Here is a 14,160-nt window from a genome sequence, read left to right on the forward strand (position 1 = left end):
CGCGGGAAGAGTGGGGACAGTGGGCGGAGCCGGGGGCAACCATTCCTAGCATTTCCATGCAGACTCGAACCTCTGAGCAGGACAGCCGTGAGCGCCGGGAGTGGACTTCAGGCTCTGACCCGGAGGCCACCTGGGCTGGAGGCAAGAGAGGGGGTCCAAGTTAAGAGAGGGGCAACCACACAGGAGAAGAGCGAGACTCTCACAACGGGGTGGGGGGCTCCCCCCATCATCTCCTGTCCCCACTCAGCCCCACCCCTGTACACATGGCCCCAGGGGGATCCCACAAGAGATGAGGCTTCACGCCCGGCTCTGCTCCTCATATGAACGTGAACCCCGAGACACAGCAGGGGATGGCGCAAGGGCTGGAGAGACTGGGACTGAGTGCCAGGCTCCAGACTTCAGCCGGATCCAGCTCCTGCCATTGAGACCTTTGGGCAGTAAAGCAGCCGATGGGTGGGTGCGCGCTCTCTCTCTCTCTCTTTCTCTCCCCCCCCCCTTCTCTCTCCCTCTCACACACACACACAAGCATGAATGTAGATAAGAGGTGGATCCAGAGACCAGAGTAGAGCAGATGGGATGCAGGACTTGAAAACCCACTTGGAGACCACGGCGGAGTGGGAGAAGGAAGCGGGAGCCCCCTCCCCACACGCTGGCATGCGCCCGCTGAGGGTTTGGCCCCTCTGGTGGACACACGGTGCAGCCAAAGCATCAGAGATGGACAGGTCAGGCAGCGGATCTCCAGGTCCCTTCTGGGGTGTTGAGATGATGGCAGCTGAGACCCAGACACACGGGGGACACGGAAAGAAGCCCACAGCCCCAGCGCCACTGCCCGCGTCCACACAGCTGACCCAGAGCTGGAGGCCTCCACTGCTTCCCAGACCCCTGCAGTCCCTCCGCACACCCCAGCCTTTGTTCCGCAGTCAGACACACACACACCAGGCCACATAAGAAAATGTTGGCCCAGTGGGTAAAGCTGTCGCCTGCGGTTTCGGTACCAGCTGCTCCACTTCCTATCCATCTCCCTGCTAATGTGCCTGGAAAAGCAGCAGAAGATGGCCCAAGAGTTGGGGCCCCTGCACCCTCATGGGAAACCCAGAAAAGTCTCCTGGCTTCTGGATTCAGATCAGCCCAGCTCCAGCCATTGTAGCCATTCGCGGGGTGAACCAGTGGATGGAAGACCTCTCTGTCTCTCTGCTCTGCCTCTCTGTAGCTCTGCCTTTCAAATAAACAAATAAATCTTAAAACAAAAACAAAAGGAAGGAAATATCTTTGGACACCCAGCGAGTGCCCCCAGGCCCTGAATATACACCCTCTGGCTGTGTACCTGACCCCCCAGGCCCAACAGTGATAAGCAACGGCAATAGGGTTGCTAGATGAAATACAGGACACCCAGTTAACTGAAAATTTCAGAGGAACAACCAATCATGTTCTTAGTGTGAGTATATCCCAACTACTGCATGGCATCTACTTATGCTAAAAAAAAAAAAAAGAGTATTGGTGGCTGATTTGAAATTCTAATTGCATTTGCATCCTGCATTTTTACTGGGTAAATCCTGAGGGGGTGGGACGGGGAGGGGAGGGGGAAAGGGGCAGGGAGATGGGGGACAAGGGAGGGTGCTCCTTGCTCCTGGCTGAGGACAGGAGAGGCAAAGCTGGGGGCACCCGGCCCAGGGTCAGGGCTCCCTGCACATTCTCATGGGTCCTGAAACCCACCTGCGCTGAGAGGGGGCCCAGCCACAACAACCAGTGCAGAGACCCCAAGAGACAAATGGAAGAAAAGGCACCAGGAGCTCAAATCCTCACTGTCTGCTGCCCCCACTACACCATTAAGGGAAGCCCTGGACGCTCACTCTGGTCCTGACAGCTGCCCACCCCAGCTCTGACCGTGAACCAGCCACCCTCCTTCTCTGAGCTCAGGTCCTAAGCCTCCAAGGAGAAATGCCGAAATCAAAGGAGGTCATAACTTCGAATGCTTCGTCACTACCCAGCTGACTTGCAGCCCCAGGGGTCTCTGGGAGGGAGGCTGGGTGCCCACCCCCCTGGCCTGCCAAAGGTGCCCGCTGCACCCAAGCTGTCACACTGGCCTTGGGCACTGCACAGATCTACAAATCCCACAGCTGCTGGGGGAAAGTATATGTGCATATGCTAATTCTTTCAGACTTGCCCAATTCTTCAGTGTCTGGGCAGAGGCTGTCTCATTTGCATTTCACAGCCATCTCTGATTTGCAGGGCGCACCCTCACCCCTACTTTGCAGCCAAGGAAACAGGCTCAGAGCTGAGGAATGCCTCCTTGAATTGCATCCGCAGAGTTTGCACAGGTGCAGGGGACCCAGACGGGACCAGTCTCAGTGCTTCTGGGGCCTCAGGAGATGCCTGGGCATCAAGTGCAGGTTGAACGGGAGAGAAATCAATGAATGTTTAACCAGAGGAGCATCTCAAAGCCAAGTCTAAAGAAGGCAAAATCTGGGCTCACGCAGCAGGGGAGGCCATTGAGGGAGTCAAGGTCAGCTGGCTTTAAAGTCTTTCTTGTCCACTTCCCACCTGTCCATCAAAGACCTGGGAGGTTGTATTTGCTTCCTGGGCCCAGAGAGGCAACACAAAAGGCCCAGATTGAACTGGGAGTTAGTGGGCAAGCTCGCGGCAGGCCCACCCGCAAGTGGCCAGAGCAAGGATTGGGGCACCAGCCAGCGAAGCCTCACCTTGGGGCCTCCCAAAGGATTTCTCAGCTTTGCCTCACAGAAGCGGAGTTCCCACACTCCTGCACAGGGTGAGCTGGGCCCAGCAAAAAGCAACTGTAGACCTACCCCCAGACAGATCCTGTTGAAAGCGAACAACAGGGGCTCAGCTGAGGAGGGAAGGGGGAAAATAAAAATAAAATAAAATAAAATAAAATCCCAAGTCAAAGAGTGTGCAAAAGGGTTTCCCTGGAGGACTTGGTACAGAGATAGTTTTAATTAACTGTGCGTTTCATTTAAGTTTAGCGGTCGAGTTATCGTACATTAAGTAAATACCAGTTGGTTATTAAGAACGTATTTACTTCTGCCTTAACAACTACAACAGGTTATAGATACAAATTTCCGTCAGACCACAGCCTGGCGCGTTTGTTGGGAATAATCAATTGTTCTTTAGGCCAGACATAATAATTGCCTTATTGAATCTGGAGAGGCTCTTCTCTTCGTAATTTACGGCAAAGTTCCACACTTACTCACGCTGCCTTTGCTCGCAGAGAAGAGGGCGTGAGAGAGACAGACATTCTAGAACTCACGTCTGTGACTTCCGGGGACGAGGAGGCCGGGAGCAGATGCCCCTGAGCGATCTGGGTGCTGGGCCAGGCAGCGAGCCCACAGACTGAGTTTTCAGTGTGGATAACTGGAGGCAGTGCTGTGGCTCAGGGGGTGAAGCTGCTGCCTGTGACGCTGGCCCCTAGATGTGAGCGTGAAGCGTAGTCTCAACTACTCTGCTTCCAATCCAGCTCCTGTCAACGGGCCTGGGAAAGCAGCTGAAGCTGGTGCAGGTACCTGGGCCCCTGCCGCCCAGGGGGGACACCAGGTTAGGGCTCCAGGCTCCTAGCTTGGGCCTGCCCCAGCCCTGGCTGTTGTGGCCATTTGGGGAGTGAACCAGTGGATGGAAGATCTCTCTCTCTCTCTCTCTCTCTCTCTCTGCTCCTCCCTCCCCATCTGTCACTCTATCTTTCAAATAAACAAACCTTCTACAAAAATAAATGAATGCAAATAATTGTATGGTGTAAGCGTGTCCCACATGCTGGGAACACACTTCTACTAAGCAATTGCTTTTTGTTTACCTGAAATTCAGATTCACCCTGATCTGGGATCACTGTCTCAATTCAGAACTCGAGTGTCGCCCTCATCCTCCCAGTGTCTTTCCGCTCTGCCTTCGCCTCTGCTACCCTCATCTGGGAGCCAACAACACGGAGGAGAAGTCTGAGGCTCAGCCCGGTCCTTGGGCGCAGAAGCAGGGAAGAACGCGAGGCGTTGTTGTGCAGTGCTCGGAGCACAGAGCAAAGAGCTGGATCAGCTTTGTGCACGGGATGTGCCTTTGCTTCCTCAGCTGGCCCTGGAGGCCTTGGAGAACCGGCCCGGCTCAGGAAGAGTGACCCTCACGCATGCTAACCATACTCGGGCCAATAAACAGGACGGTGTGGGTCTCAGGTTTGTGGTCGAGTTTCATTTTCAGATATGCTCAGTGTGCTCATAAATTATGTAAAACCATTCTAGATCTCCTCCATTCATGCATCCGGATTCTTCTTCTAACATGCATGAGCGCAGGTCGCCAGGACCGGGTCTCGTCAAACTGCCCAAGATCCAAGGACGGAAAAGTTAGGCTGCCTATGTAATCACACGGTGCCGCACGGAAACATCGGGTCGCACTGAGACGCAAACTCCCGCCAGCTGTGCTGTTAGGTTGTTGTAGGGAAAGAGATGGCCTGGTGCCTATGTATCAGGTCAGACTTTGTTCCAGAATGACTAAAAGGTCGCATCCAGAGATGGAAGGTCCAACGTGTCTTACCGACCCTCCCCAAAACAACCTGCAATTCTAAAAATTTCATTAAAAACAGGTAGGAATCGGGAGATTAGTAATCCAAGGTAAAAATTGAAAATTAAATCAGACTATTAAATAAGCAATAAGCTATCCGAAGGATTCCGTGGTCAGGTGGTTTCTGCATTGGCTACCACTTCAAACATGAGACAGCCTGACCTAGAACGTGGCTAAATACGGAAAACTCACTGAGTCATTCTATAGCGTCGGCATAGGGCGAAGCAAAGTAGGAAGCTGTAAATTAATTCCACTCCTGAATACAGATGTGAGGTCCATAAACAAAACATGAGCACATGGAAACAAAGTCCATGGAAAGAATGGCCAGTGGTTACCAAGAATAACTCATTTCAGAAAGGCCAGGACAAGCTATCATTAGGGAGTCTATTAATATAAAATACCACATCAATTAGCAAAGCTTAAAAGAAGCTCACTGGCTGCCCGAAAGTGACTCAATACCAGGGTTTTTTTTTTGTTTTTTTTTTTTTTTTTTTTGGCAAAGAGCATTCAGAAAAATAGAAAACAAAAGGGAATTTCCTTAAAATAACAAAAGAGGATCTAGCCTGAACAACAGCCCACGTCACGCTCACCAGAGGCCAGTGTGTTCGTGTCTCCTGCCATGCTGACGTTCTGTAGACATCACCCCCACACCTGGGGGCTTCGAACTGCCAGCACGCAGCTTGGGGGGTTCCTTCCGGTCTCGGCTGAGTTCACGTCGTGGAGGGGCTGGCTGACTCTGCTTGTGCTGGTCTGGTCTCCCCGGGACGCACAGTGTAACTGCACTCTGCCTCTTGTGGGCACGGAAGGGTGCCTCACCACTTTTTAAGCCCCTCCCTATGCGCTTTGGCTCTGCTACCATCCCACAGGCCAAGCCCTGTGCCAGGTTCCGGGTCAGAGCAGAAGCCGAGAGCTCCGTGGCGAGGTTGGCTGCCCGCTGGCTGCTCCAGGGGGCTCTGAAGCCCTGGGCACAGCTATCAGGCCACAGCACCCGCCTTTCGAGGGTATCAGCTGGACCAGATGAGGAGAGATGTGACACTGACCTTGCGTTTCTCACGTGAAAAAGAAAGACTCAGTGGACAAACAGGCTGAGCATGTGCTTGGATGAGGAAATAAATGATGGTTAAGCAGGTTTGGTTTGGTTCATGTTGTATCAACAGGACTTGTCCACTTGGTCACGCGTGCGCCCTGAGCGTCTCAAAGGGAAGCGCATGGCCTTGGCCAAGCGAGTCTCAACACAGAGTGCCCTCGGGTTCCCACGGAGCAGTGGCACAGCTGGACACCTGGTGGGCACTCTTGGGGGGAAAGCAGAAGATGCAAAATGCTCAAGTGGCCTTCGCAACAGCCAAAAGCAACCAGAAAAAAACTCCCCATAATATGCCCCAAACCATCCCAATAATCAAAGAGCAGGATTTATGGGGCGAAAACAGCAAAACTTCACGGAGACATATATAAAATAAAGGCTTAATTAAATGGAGGCACACCAGCTTCCTGGAAGAAATGAATCGATATAGTAAAGAAGACGATGCTTCCTAAATTGATTTATAAATTTAACATAACCCCAATGAACTTCGCGATGAGATAATAATACCCAAGTTTTGGCAAGAATACAATGGGAGCACATCTTCCCACACTGCTGTGTGTAATCTTTCAAAACTGCAATTTGGACCCTGAAACCAGACTCAGACTTGTTGGCCCAGATCTAGAAATAAAGCGTGCAGAAATGAACAAATGTGAACAAGATCTATTCACAAGGATTTTCATTAACTACTGTGTGAGAGAAACAAATATGGGCAACAACCCACAGTGACGTCACCAAGGAGCGTCTCAGGTTTTAGTCTTATTGAGAACTGTGCGAGAGTCGACCTCACGATTTCAAACTTGAGTCGGATGTGAACATGCTTACAGGCTTGGGGGGGACCCGGAAGCAAAAGAGTGACATGCTTGGCTGCGTGATCCCAGTTATGCTACCCAGGGCCCATGGAATGAAAACCGTGTGGGGCCGGCACTGTGGCGTAGCAGGTAAAGTCACCACCTGCAGTGCCGGCATCCCATATGGGCGCCGATTCAAGTCCTTGGCTGCTCCACTTCCAATCCAGCTCTCTGCTGTGACCTGGGGAAGCAATAGAACATGGCCCAAGTCCTTGGGCCCCTGCACCCACGTGGGAGACCCAGAGGAAGCTCCTGGCTCCTGGCTTCAGATCAGCACAGCTCTGGCCGTTGTGGCCATCTGGGGAGTGAACTAGTGGATAGAAGAGCACACGCTCACTCGCTCTCTCTCTTTTTCTGCCTCTGGCCTCTTAGTAACTCTGCCTTTCAAATAAATACATCTTAAAAAAAAAAAAAGGAAAAGAAAAAGAAACCATAAGAAAACAAAGTAAAATGCTAATGTTTCTTGACTTTATTTCTTTTTAATTTAGTTTGTTTCCTAATTTTTATGCAATAAGCGTGCAACATTTTAAACAAGGCTCCAAGCAAATGTTTCAAGGGCGAGGAAAGACTTAAAATCACTCAGAAAAGAAGTGAGATCAGCCAAGATGATCTTGTGAAAGGAGACTCACTGGGGGTGGTGCACAGAGACAGCATTCACCCCGTGAAGCAAACACACCTGGTTCAAGAGTCGACACATCAATGAGAAAAGCTTCTAAACAGACGTAAGGGGTCTGGCAATTGGTTGTTTTGTTTTTTGCTTTTTTTTTTTTTTTAGCACTATAACTTAATGGCAAGCTCTGGATTTTCCAATAAATGATGTTACATGAAGTTCCCAGTGGGGAGAGAAAAATAGATCCTCAGGAGAGATCCTACATTTGATGCAGTAGATCACTGTAGATCCTGCACCGACACACTAGATCCTCAGCCTAGATCCCGCATTGGCACGAGACATTCTAAAGCACTCAAAGAGTTCAACGAAGATCAAGGCGACTCTGTGGAGGTAACCAGCTGAGCTTCGAAGGCTGCATCCCAGGGAACAAAGCACCCAAGGACACAGAGGCTGCTGTTGCCATCTCGTGTAGAAAGGCTTGATGACCTCTACGTACGCAGGAGCCTCGTAGTCCCTCAGAGATGAACTGTATCCTGCAACCGCTCCGCTTCCAGGCCGGACCGCTCAGTCCCCTTGCCCCCTACCTGTCACACGGAGCATCACCAATCCCGACAGTCCTCAATGACATAAAGGATATCAACCGCTTAGCATCCGTCTGGCATTTAATGAGGCCTTAACACAAGCCAACTAGAAACACTTTCGTTCATTTGACCAACGACCGGCTTCCACGTGCTGTGACGTGGGCACTCTGCTGGGGAGAAGGAGGTACACAGGCAAACAGAATCACACACAGAGAGAGAGACAGACACATAAGCAAGCCAAGGGCATTGCATGTGATACGTGACAGTGGGTGGGGCCTGGTGACATGGAGTGACAAAGAGGACCACTCAGCCACACCGCCAGGGACACACAGCTTACTAGCAGTGGAGAGCTGGGACTCCGGCCGCCAGGGCGACGACAGCCCCAAAGGGTGCTCACTGGGAGTGTGATGTGCGCCCTGCAGTGGTCACCCTGACTACAGCCTGGAGAGTGACATGGACGGAGCCCAGCCCAGACGCCAGCGGGGAGCCAATGCCTGGGCTGTGGAAAACGATGGAGGCATAGGCAGTGCAGGGCTGTGGGCATGCAGCAATGCAGGCAGATCTGAGAGGGCTTGGGAGGAACAGAGCCAGCAGCTGACTGAACACAGGAACCGAGTGTCAGCATTGCTGAAGGTGAAACAGAAATCTCAGCGCTTGGGGCGGCCACTGTGGTGTCTCGGGCTAAGCCGGCATCCCATGTGAGCACCAGTTCAAACCCCCTCTGCTCCACTTCCCACCCAGCTCCTGCTAATGCACCTGGGAAAGCAGCAGAAGGTGGCCCAAGCGCTTGGGCCTCTGCACCCACGTGGGAGACCCAGATGGAGTTCTAGGCTCCCGGATTTGGCCTGGCCAAGCCAAAGCCCCAACCACTGTGGTCATCTGGAGAGTGAACCAGCAATGGAAGATCTCTCTCTCTCTCTCTCTCTCTCTCTCTCTCTCTCTCCAAGTCCCCTCCCCCATATCGTAACTATGGCTTTCGAATAATAAAATATATCAATCCTTAAAAAATAGTTCCTGTGTATTATGAGAAAGCCATACACACAGATGTCAAATTTTAATTAAAAATAAAGAAATCTTAAAGCCTTGGAAAACAGAACAAACAAAAATAGCAGAGGCTAGTAAGATATAATTAAAAAATACAAACGGAGGCCGGTGCTGTGGCACAGCAGGTGAAGGCACCACCTGCAGTGCCAGCCTCCCATATGTGCACCGGTTCAAGGCCCGGCTGCTCCACTTCTGACCCAGCTCTCTGCTATGGCCTGGGAAAGCAGAAGAAGATGACTCAAGGCCTTAGGCCCCTGCACCCACTAGGAGACCTGGAGGAGGCGTCTGGCTCCTGGCTTCAGATCGGTGCAGCTCTGGCGGTTGTGGTCATTTGGAGAGTGAACTAGCGGATGGAAGACCTCTCTCTCTCTCTCTGCCTTTTCTTCTCTCTGTGTGTAACTCTTTCAAGTAAAATAAATAAATCTTTAAAAAATACAAACAGCAAAATGGAAACAGACATGAGAAATACTCTATATTAATTGCAATTAAAAATGCAGGGGGGTCATCTTCAAATATTTCCTCAAAAAATGCATGTTAGGGGCCAGTGCCATGGCATGGTAGGTTAAGTCTCCACCTGCAGTGCCGGCTTCACATATGGGTGCCAGTTCCTGTCCTGGCTTCTCCACTTCCAATCCAGCTCCCTGCTGATGCACCTGGGAAAGCAGTAGAAGATGGCACAAGTCCTTGGGTCTCTGCACCCATGTGGGAGCCCTGGAAGAAGCTTCTGGCTCCCGGCTTCGGATCGGCGCAGCTCCAGCCGTTGCAGCCATTTGGGGAGTAAACCAGCGGATGGAAGACCTCTCTCTCTCTCTCTCTCTCTCTCTCTCCTTCTGTCACTCTGTCTTTCAAATAAATAAAATAAATATTGAAATAAATAAATAAATTATAAAAATATGAGCATGAAAAGACTTGGACTCTTCCCAGAGCTCAACATTAATACTACTACTACTAATAACCCAGTTAAACAATGGGCAGAGGTCTTGATCAGACAGGTCTCCAAAGGGCACTGCATAAACCAGGAAGTCCCTAGGCACAGGGCAGCCTCCTTAGAGAGTACATGGCACAGGTGCCCCAAAAGGACAGAGGGGCAGGGAAAGCCGGCTCGTGGGGATGGGGAGACATATCAGAAAAGCAGATGCTGGGGCCAAGAATCTTCTGGGTCCCGGGTGCACATGCAGGAGGAGGCTGTGAACCGTGTGGCCACAGGGGCTCAGGGAGCCGGGAGATGTCAAGGGCTCCTGCTACGCTCTCCCCTCCAACTGTTCAGCGCTTGGGCAGGGTGCTGCCCGCAGAGGTTTCGGCTGGAGGGAACGCAGGGTTGTAGGATTTCTTTCTTTTTTTTTTTTTTATTCGTTGTTTTCTCATAGCAGTTCTTGCTCCAAGTTCTGAAGCTATGAACCTGAAAACACCGCTTCCCTTCCCAAAATTCAACAACAGTCACAAAACCCATCCTGACTGCAAAGCCAGGAAAACCGGAAACAGATAGTTCTCCAGAGAAGACACACAACACACCCATGGAAGACACCGGGCATCACGAGGCATCGGAGAAGCACAACAGGAAGCCTCAGCGCGATGCCACCTCACACCCAGTAAGACGGCTACTGTCAGCAGGAGGAGGAGAAACGGGGTGTTGATAGCGGTGTGGAGGAACTGGGTCCCTTGTTCACTTTGGATTCCGAGGAATCGAGAACGGTGCAGCCCTTACGGGAAGCAGCATACGACCTCTCCGCAAAGTAAGCATGGACCTGCTACGCAAACCAGCAAGTTCGCCTCTAGGGACACACCAAGAGGACTGGAAGCCAGGTTCATGGTGGCATGATCCACAGCAGCTGCATTACCCACAGCGGCCAGAGGGGGCAGCCACCCAAGCGCCTGTCACCAAAGCACAGTACACACATACAACGGATTAGACAGCCTCCAAAAGGAAGCAAACACTCTGCAATATGAGTGGAATAAGGCAGTGATGAGGAGACACATGCCGTCGGATTCCACTTACGGGAGGTGCTTAACAGTGTCCAATTCGGGGGGCCGGTGCTGAGGCACAGCCAATTAAGCCGCCGCCTGCCATGCCAGCATCCTATCAGAGTGTCAGTTTGAGCCCTGGCTGCTCCACTTCTGATTCAGCTCCTTGCTAATGCCCCTGGGAAAGCAGCGGAAGATGGTCTAAGTGCCTGGGCACTAAGGCCTGGCCCAACCCCAGCCATCTGGGGAGTGAACCAATGGATAGAAGATCTCTCTCTCTCTCTGGCTCTCCTCCGTTGCTCTCTTCACACACTTCCTACCCATATAGGTGCAACATCTCCAGAGCTGATGGATGGAGCTTTTCTGCCTTTCCTATGAGATGTGCTGGTCTGGAGCTGCTTTAGTTTATGCATCAGAAGCCAGAGCCCCCAGGAGCCCAGGAGCGGGTCTCGTTCAGTGTCAGCAGCACGTGGCCGACACCAGGACGGCTCATTTGCACATGCTCATTTGCAAGGTGTTGGACTTTCTCACCTACAAGGGACCTTCGACCGCTGCCCACCGTACTCGCACAAGGTCATCCCCTCCCACAAACACACTGACAGTGATGTGAGGCCCACTGGGATGACCCAGGTTCAAGTTCAGCAGGACCTCCCTCTGGGCCAAGTTCAGACAAGGCAGGGCTGTCTCTAGGAAGAATGTCTCCCTCCTGCCTTCCTCTTCCCTCTCCTTTCAAAAGCAGCCGGGGACTCTCCTGGCTGTGAACCCTACCCCGGCCCTGGGACAGCAGCCTCCTTTTCCTGAGTCCCTGTCTCTACCTAGGTCGCTTAGAAGGACTCAGATTTGCTGAGGCTTGGAGTTAGAAATGGGGGAGGGTCTTCCCCCTGCTTTGGACAGCAAGAGGCAGAAGCGGCCCACCCTTGGAGGGCTCGAGCGCCACAGTGGTACAGGCAAGGGATGGGGAGAGAGCCAGCCAGCCTGTGTCAGCTTTGCAAACACACTGGTCATCTAAAAGTCTCTGCATCACTTGCATCAGCATCTCTCTGGTGGCCTGGATGTCTGCGACACTGAGCAGGTGGGAGGCAGTAGGGCTGCTCCCTCCAAGCCCTTGCCGCCTCCCCCCTGCCCCACCACCACCACCAGGCTCATGGCAGGGGGCTGAGGCAGGTGCACAGCGGGAGTCACTTCCCCCTGGCTTGTGCCTTGACATCTGGAACCCAGCCAGAGTCAGGCTTAGTGGGACTTTGTAGGTCACTCCTCAGAGGCTGGTATTTTTAGATTCGATAACAGAAATAGCTCCTCTGGGCTTCTCACGTTATCACCCAGCACTCTGCAGATGCTGTGGAAGAAGCAGAGTCTCCAGTCTGGAATACGGTGCCTTGGCTCTAAGGCTTCAGGCCGGTTACTGCACCCCTTGGAGACACAGCAAGTGCATCATAAAAAGTGCGAGGGGAGTATTCATAATATCTGCCTCCAAGGGTTAGGGCAGGAATCCAATGAATTAATCTGCAATCCAGCCCATCTCCGCCTCGCTTCACCCGCACACTGTTACACCTGTTGGCTGCTGTTGGACCAGCCTGTACTGTCCGGATACCACAGTCATCACTTCATACGGCCTCACTCCCAGCCTAAGTATCTCCTTTTTAAAAAATTAAGACTTATTAGTGTATTTGAAGGGCAGAGTTACAGAGAGAGAAGGACACACACACACACACACACAGATCTTTCATTCACTGGTTCATTCCCCAGATGGCTACAATGGCAAGAGCTGGGCCAGCCCAAAGCCAAGAGCCAGGAGCTTCTTCCAGGTCTCCCACATAGGTGCAAGAGCCCAAGCGCTTGGGCCATCTGCTGCTGCTTTCCCAGGTGCATTAGCAGGGAGCTGGATCAGAAGTGGAGCAGCCGGGATTTGAACCAGCACCTGTATGGGATGCTGGTGCTGCAGGCAGAGGCTTAACCCACTGTGCCACAACGCCAGGACCCTGGCCTACGTTTTACCACCAACCTGGCTGGGAACATTTGAGTTCAAGACTCCAGCCTGGAATGTCTACAATAAGCCACACGTGCACAAGGAGTCTTCAACAGGTACATGAGTATTATGAAAAAAACTCTGCATGGATTCCAAAGAGGCTTTGCACCAAAATAAACTTATCCTGGAATTCCACTTTCAGTGAACTTCTTAGAGGACCCTCTGGCAGGTCTGAGGCCTGGCAGATGCAGAAATGTGACGTTACGAGCTCATCAAGATGGAGTCTATGATTGGAAGCAGCGGTGCAGTGGGTTCGGCAGCCACGTGCGACGCAGACATCCCCTGGGAACGCTGGTTCCAGGCCTGCCCGCTCCACTTCCCACCCAGCTCCCTGCTAATGTGCCTGGGAAAGCAACAGAGGATGGCCTAGGTGCTCGGGTCACTGCACCCACATGGGAGACCTGGAAGAAGCTCCTGGCTCCTGGCATCAGCCTGCCCCATCTCCTGCCACTGTGGCTATTTGGGGAGTAAACCAACAGATGGAAGTTCTGTCTCTCTCTCTCTTTCTCCCCCACTCTTCTCTTTCTCTGTAACTCCAATTTTCAAATAAATTAGCCCTTTAAAGAGAGAGAGAGAAGCAGCAGTGTCAGACTCTGTAAGCTGATAACAATGACTTTGAAAGCCAAAGAAGCCAGTGCTGGGTTTCAAATGACAAAGAAAGCAGTCCAGAAAACCGGAAATACTCGAGTCACAGCCACGGCAGTAACAATACAGCCCACATGAAGCGCATTTGCAGGTGGGAAGTGTCCTTGGTCTAGTCGGTACTGACCCTGAAATTTACAAACATAAAGCAATGGTGCATGCTGGGAAGTCCTGCACACACAGGACGTCAGTGTCCAATAAGGGTGACATTCCCAACCAGCGGGAAGTGGCAGATCTGTTTCATAAATTAAGTTAGGGTCTAGTGTCTTTACAGTGCACTGTTCACACTAAACACAAATGGAAACCCCAAATGGATGAAGGCACTATACTTTTTCACTTAAAAAATTGTAAAGACCTACAGGAAAATGTAAGGGAGGACGTCCTTGCTCTCGCGTGGAAAAGGCGCAAGAGTAAAGGAAGAAACCATAAAGAGAAAACTTATAAGCTTGAGTGCATAAACATTTAAATACTGCAAAAGACCTAAAGATGTTGCAAAGAAACGGGAGAGGAAACAACAAATTAGAAAGAAAACAACAGGACCAGGCAAACGATGAACAAAATACCTGAGTTCTCTCCCCCCCCCCCTCTTTTTTAAAGATGCACTTAATTATCTGAAGGAGAGAGAAAGAGGGAGAAAAAGTTCATCTGCTGGTCCACTCCCTAGATACCCGCAACAGCCAGGGCTGGGCGACACTGGAGCCAGGAGCCTGTACCTCCCTCCACTTGTGCCTTGTGGGTGGCAGGGGCCATGGCCATCCTCCACTGCCTTCCCAGGAACATCAGCAGGGAGCTGGATTGGAGGTGGAGCAGCT

At 51.8% G+C, this 14,160-nt stretch overlaps 1 protein-coding gene and 1 long non-coding RNA gene across 8 annotated transcripts in view; one reads left to right on the plus strand and one right to left on the minus strand.

Moving 5' to 3' along the window:
* LOC138846347 (ATP synthase mitochondrial F1 complex assembly factor 2-like) overlaps positions 1-5,350 on the minus strand; it is a 31,911-nt gene extending 26,561 nt beyond the window's left edge. For 3 of the 7 annotated variants that reach the window (XM_070061779.1, XM_070061780.1, XM_070061777.1), the window contains exon 1: positions 5,145-5,349. Coding sequence is in view for 2 of the 7 variants with exons in the window: in XM_070061783.1 (XP_069917884.1) it covers positions 5,145-5,175 (31 nt within the window). In the remaining 5 variants the exon portion in view is untranslated. Of the gene's footprint in view, positions 1-5,144 lie in introns of all 7 variants that reach the window. The other 4 variants (XM_070061783.1, XM_070061784.1, XM_070061785.1 and 1 more) reach the window with 4 other exon arrangements.
* Positions 1-8,684, plus strand: part of LOC138846348 (uncharacterized) — a 37,620-nt gene extending 28,936 nt beyond the window's left edge. The window contains exon 3 of the long non-coding RNA XR_011383833.1: positions 3,814-8,684. This is a non-coding gene — a long non-coding RNA (uncharacterized lncRNA). The remainder of the gene's footprint in view (positions 1-3,813) is intronic.
* Positions 8,685-14,160: the final 5,476 nt, after the last annotated feature.

This window comes from Oryctolagus cuniculus, chromosome 17 (assembly GCF_964237555.1).
Source record: "Oryctolagus cuniculus chromosome 17, mOryCun1.1, whole genome shotgun sequence".
NCBI lineage: Eukaryota > Metazoa > Chordata > Mammalia > Lagomorpha > Leporidae > Oryctolagus > Oryctolagus cuniculus.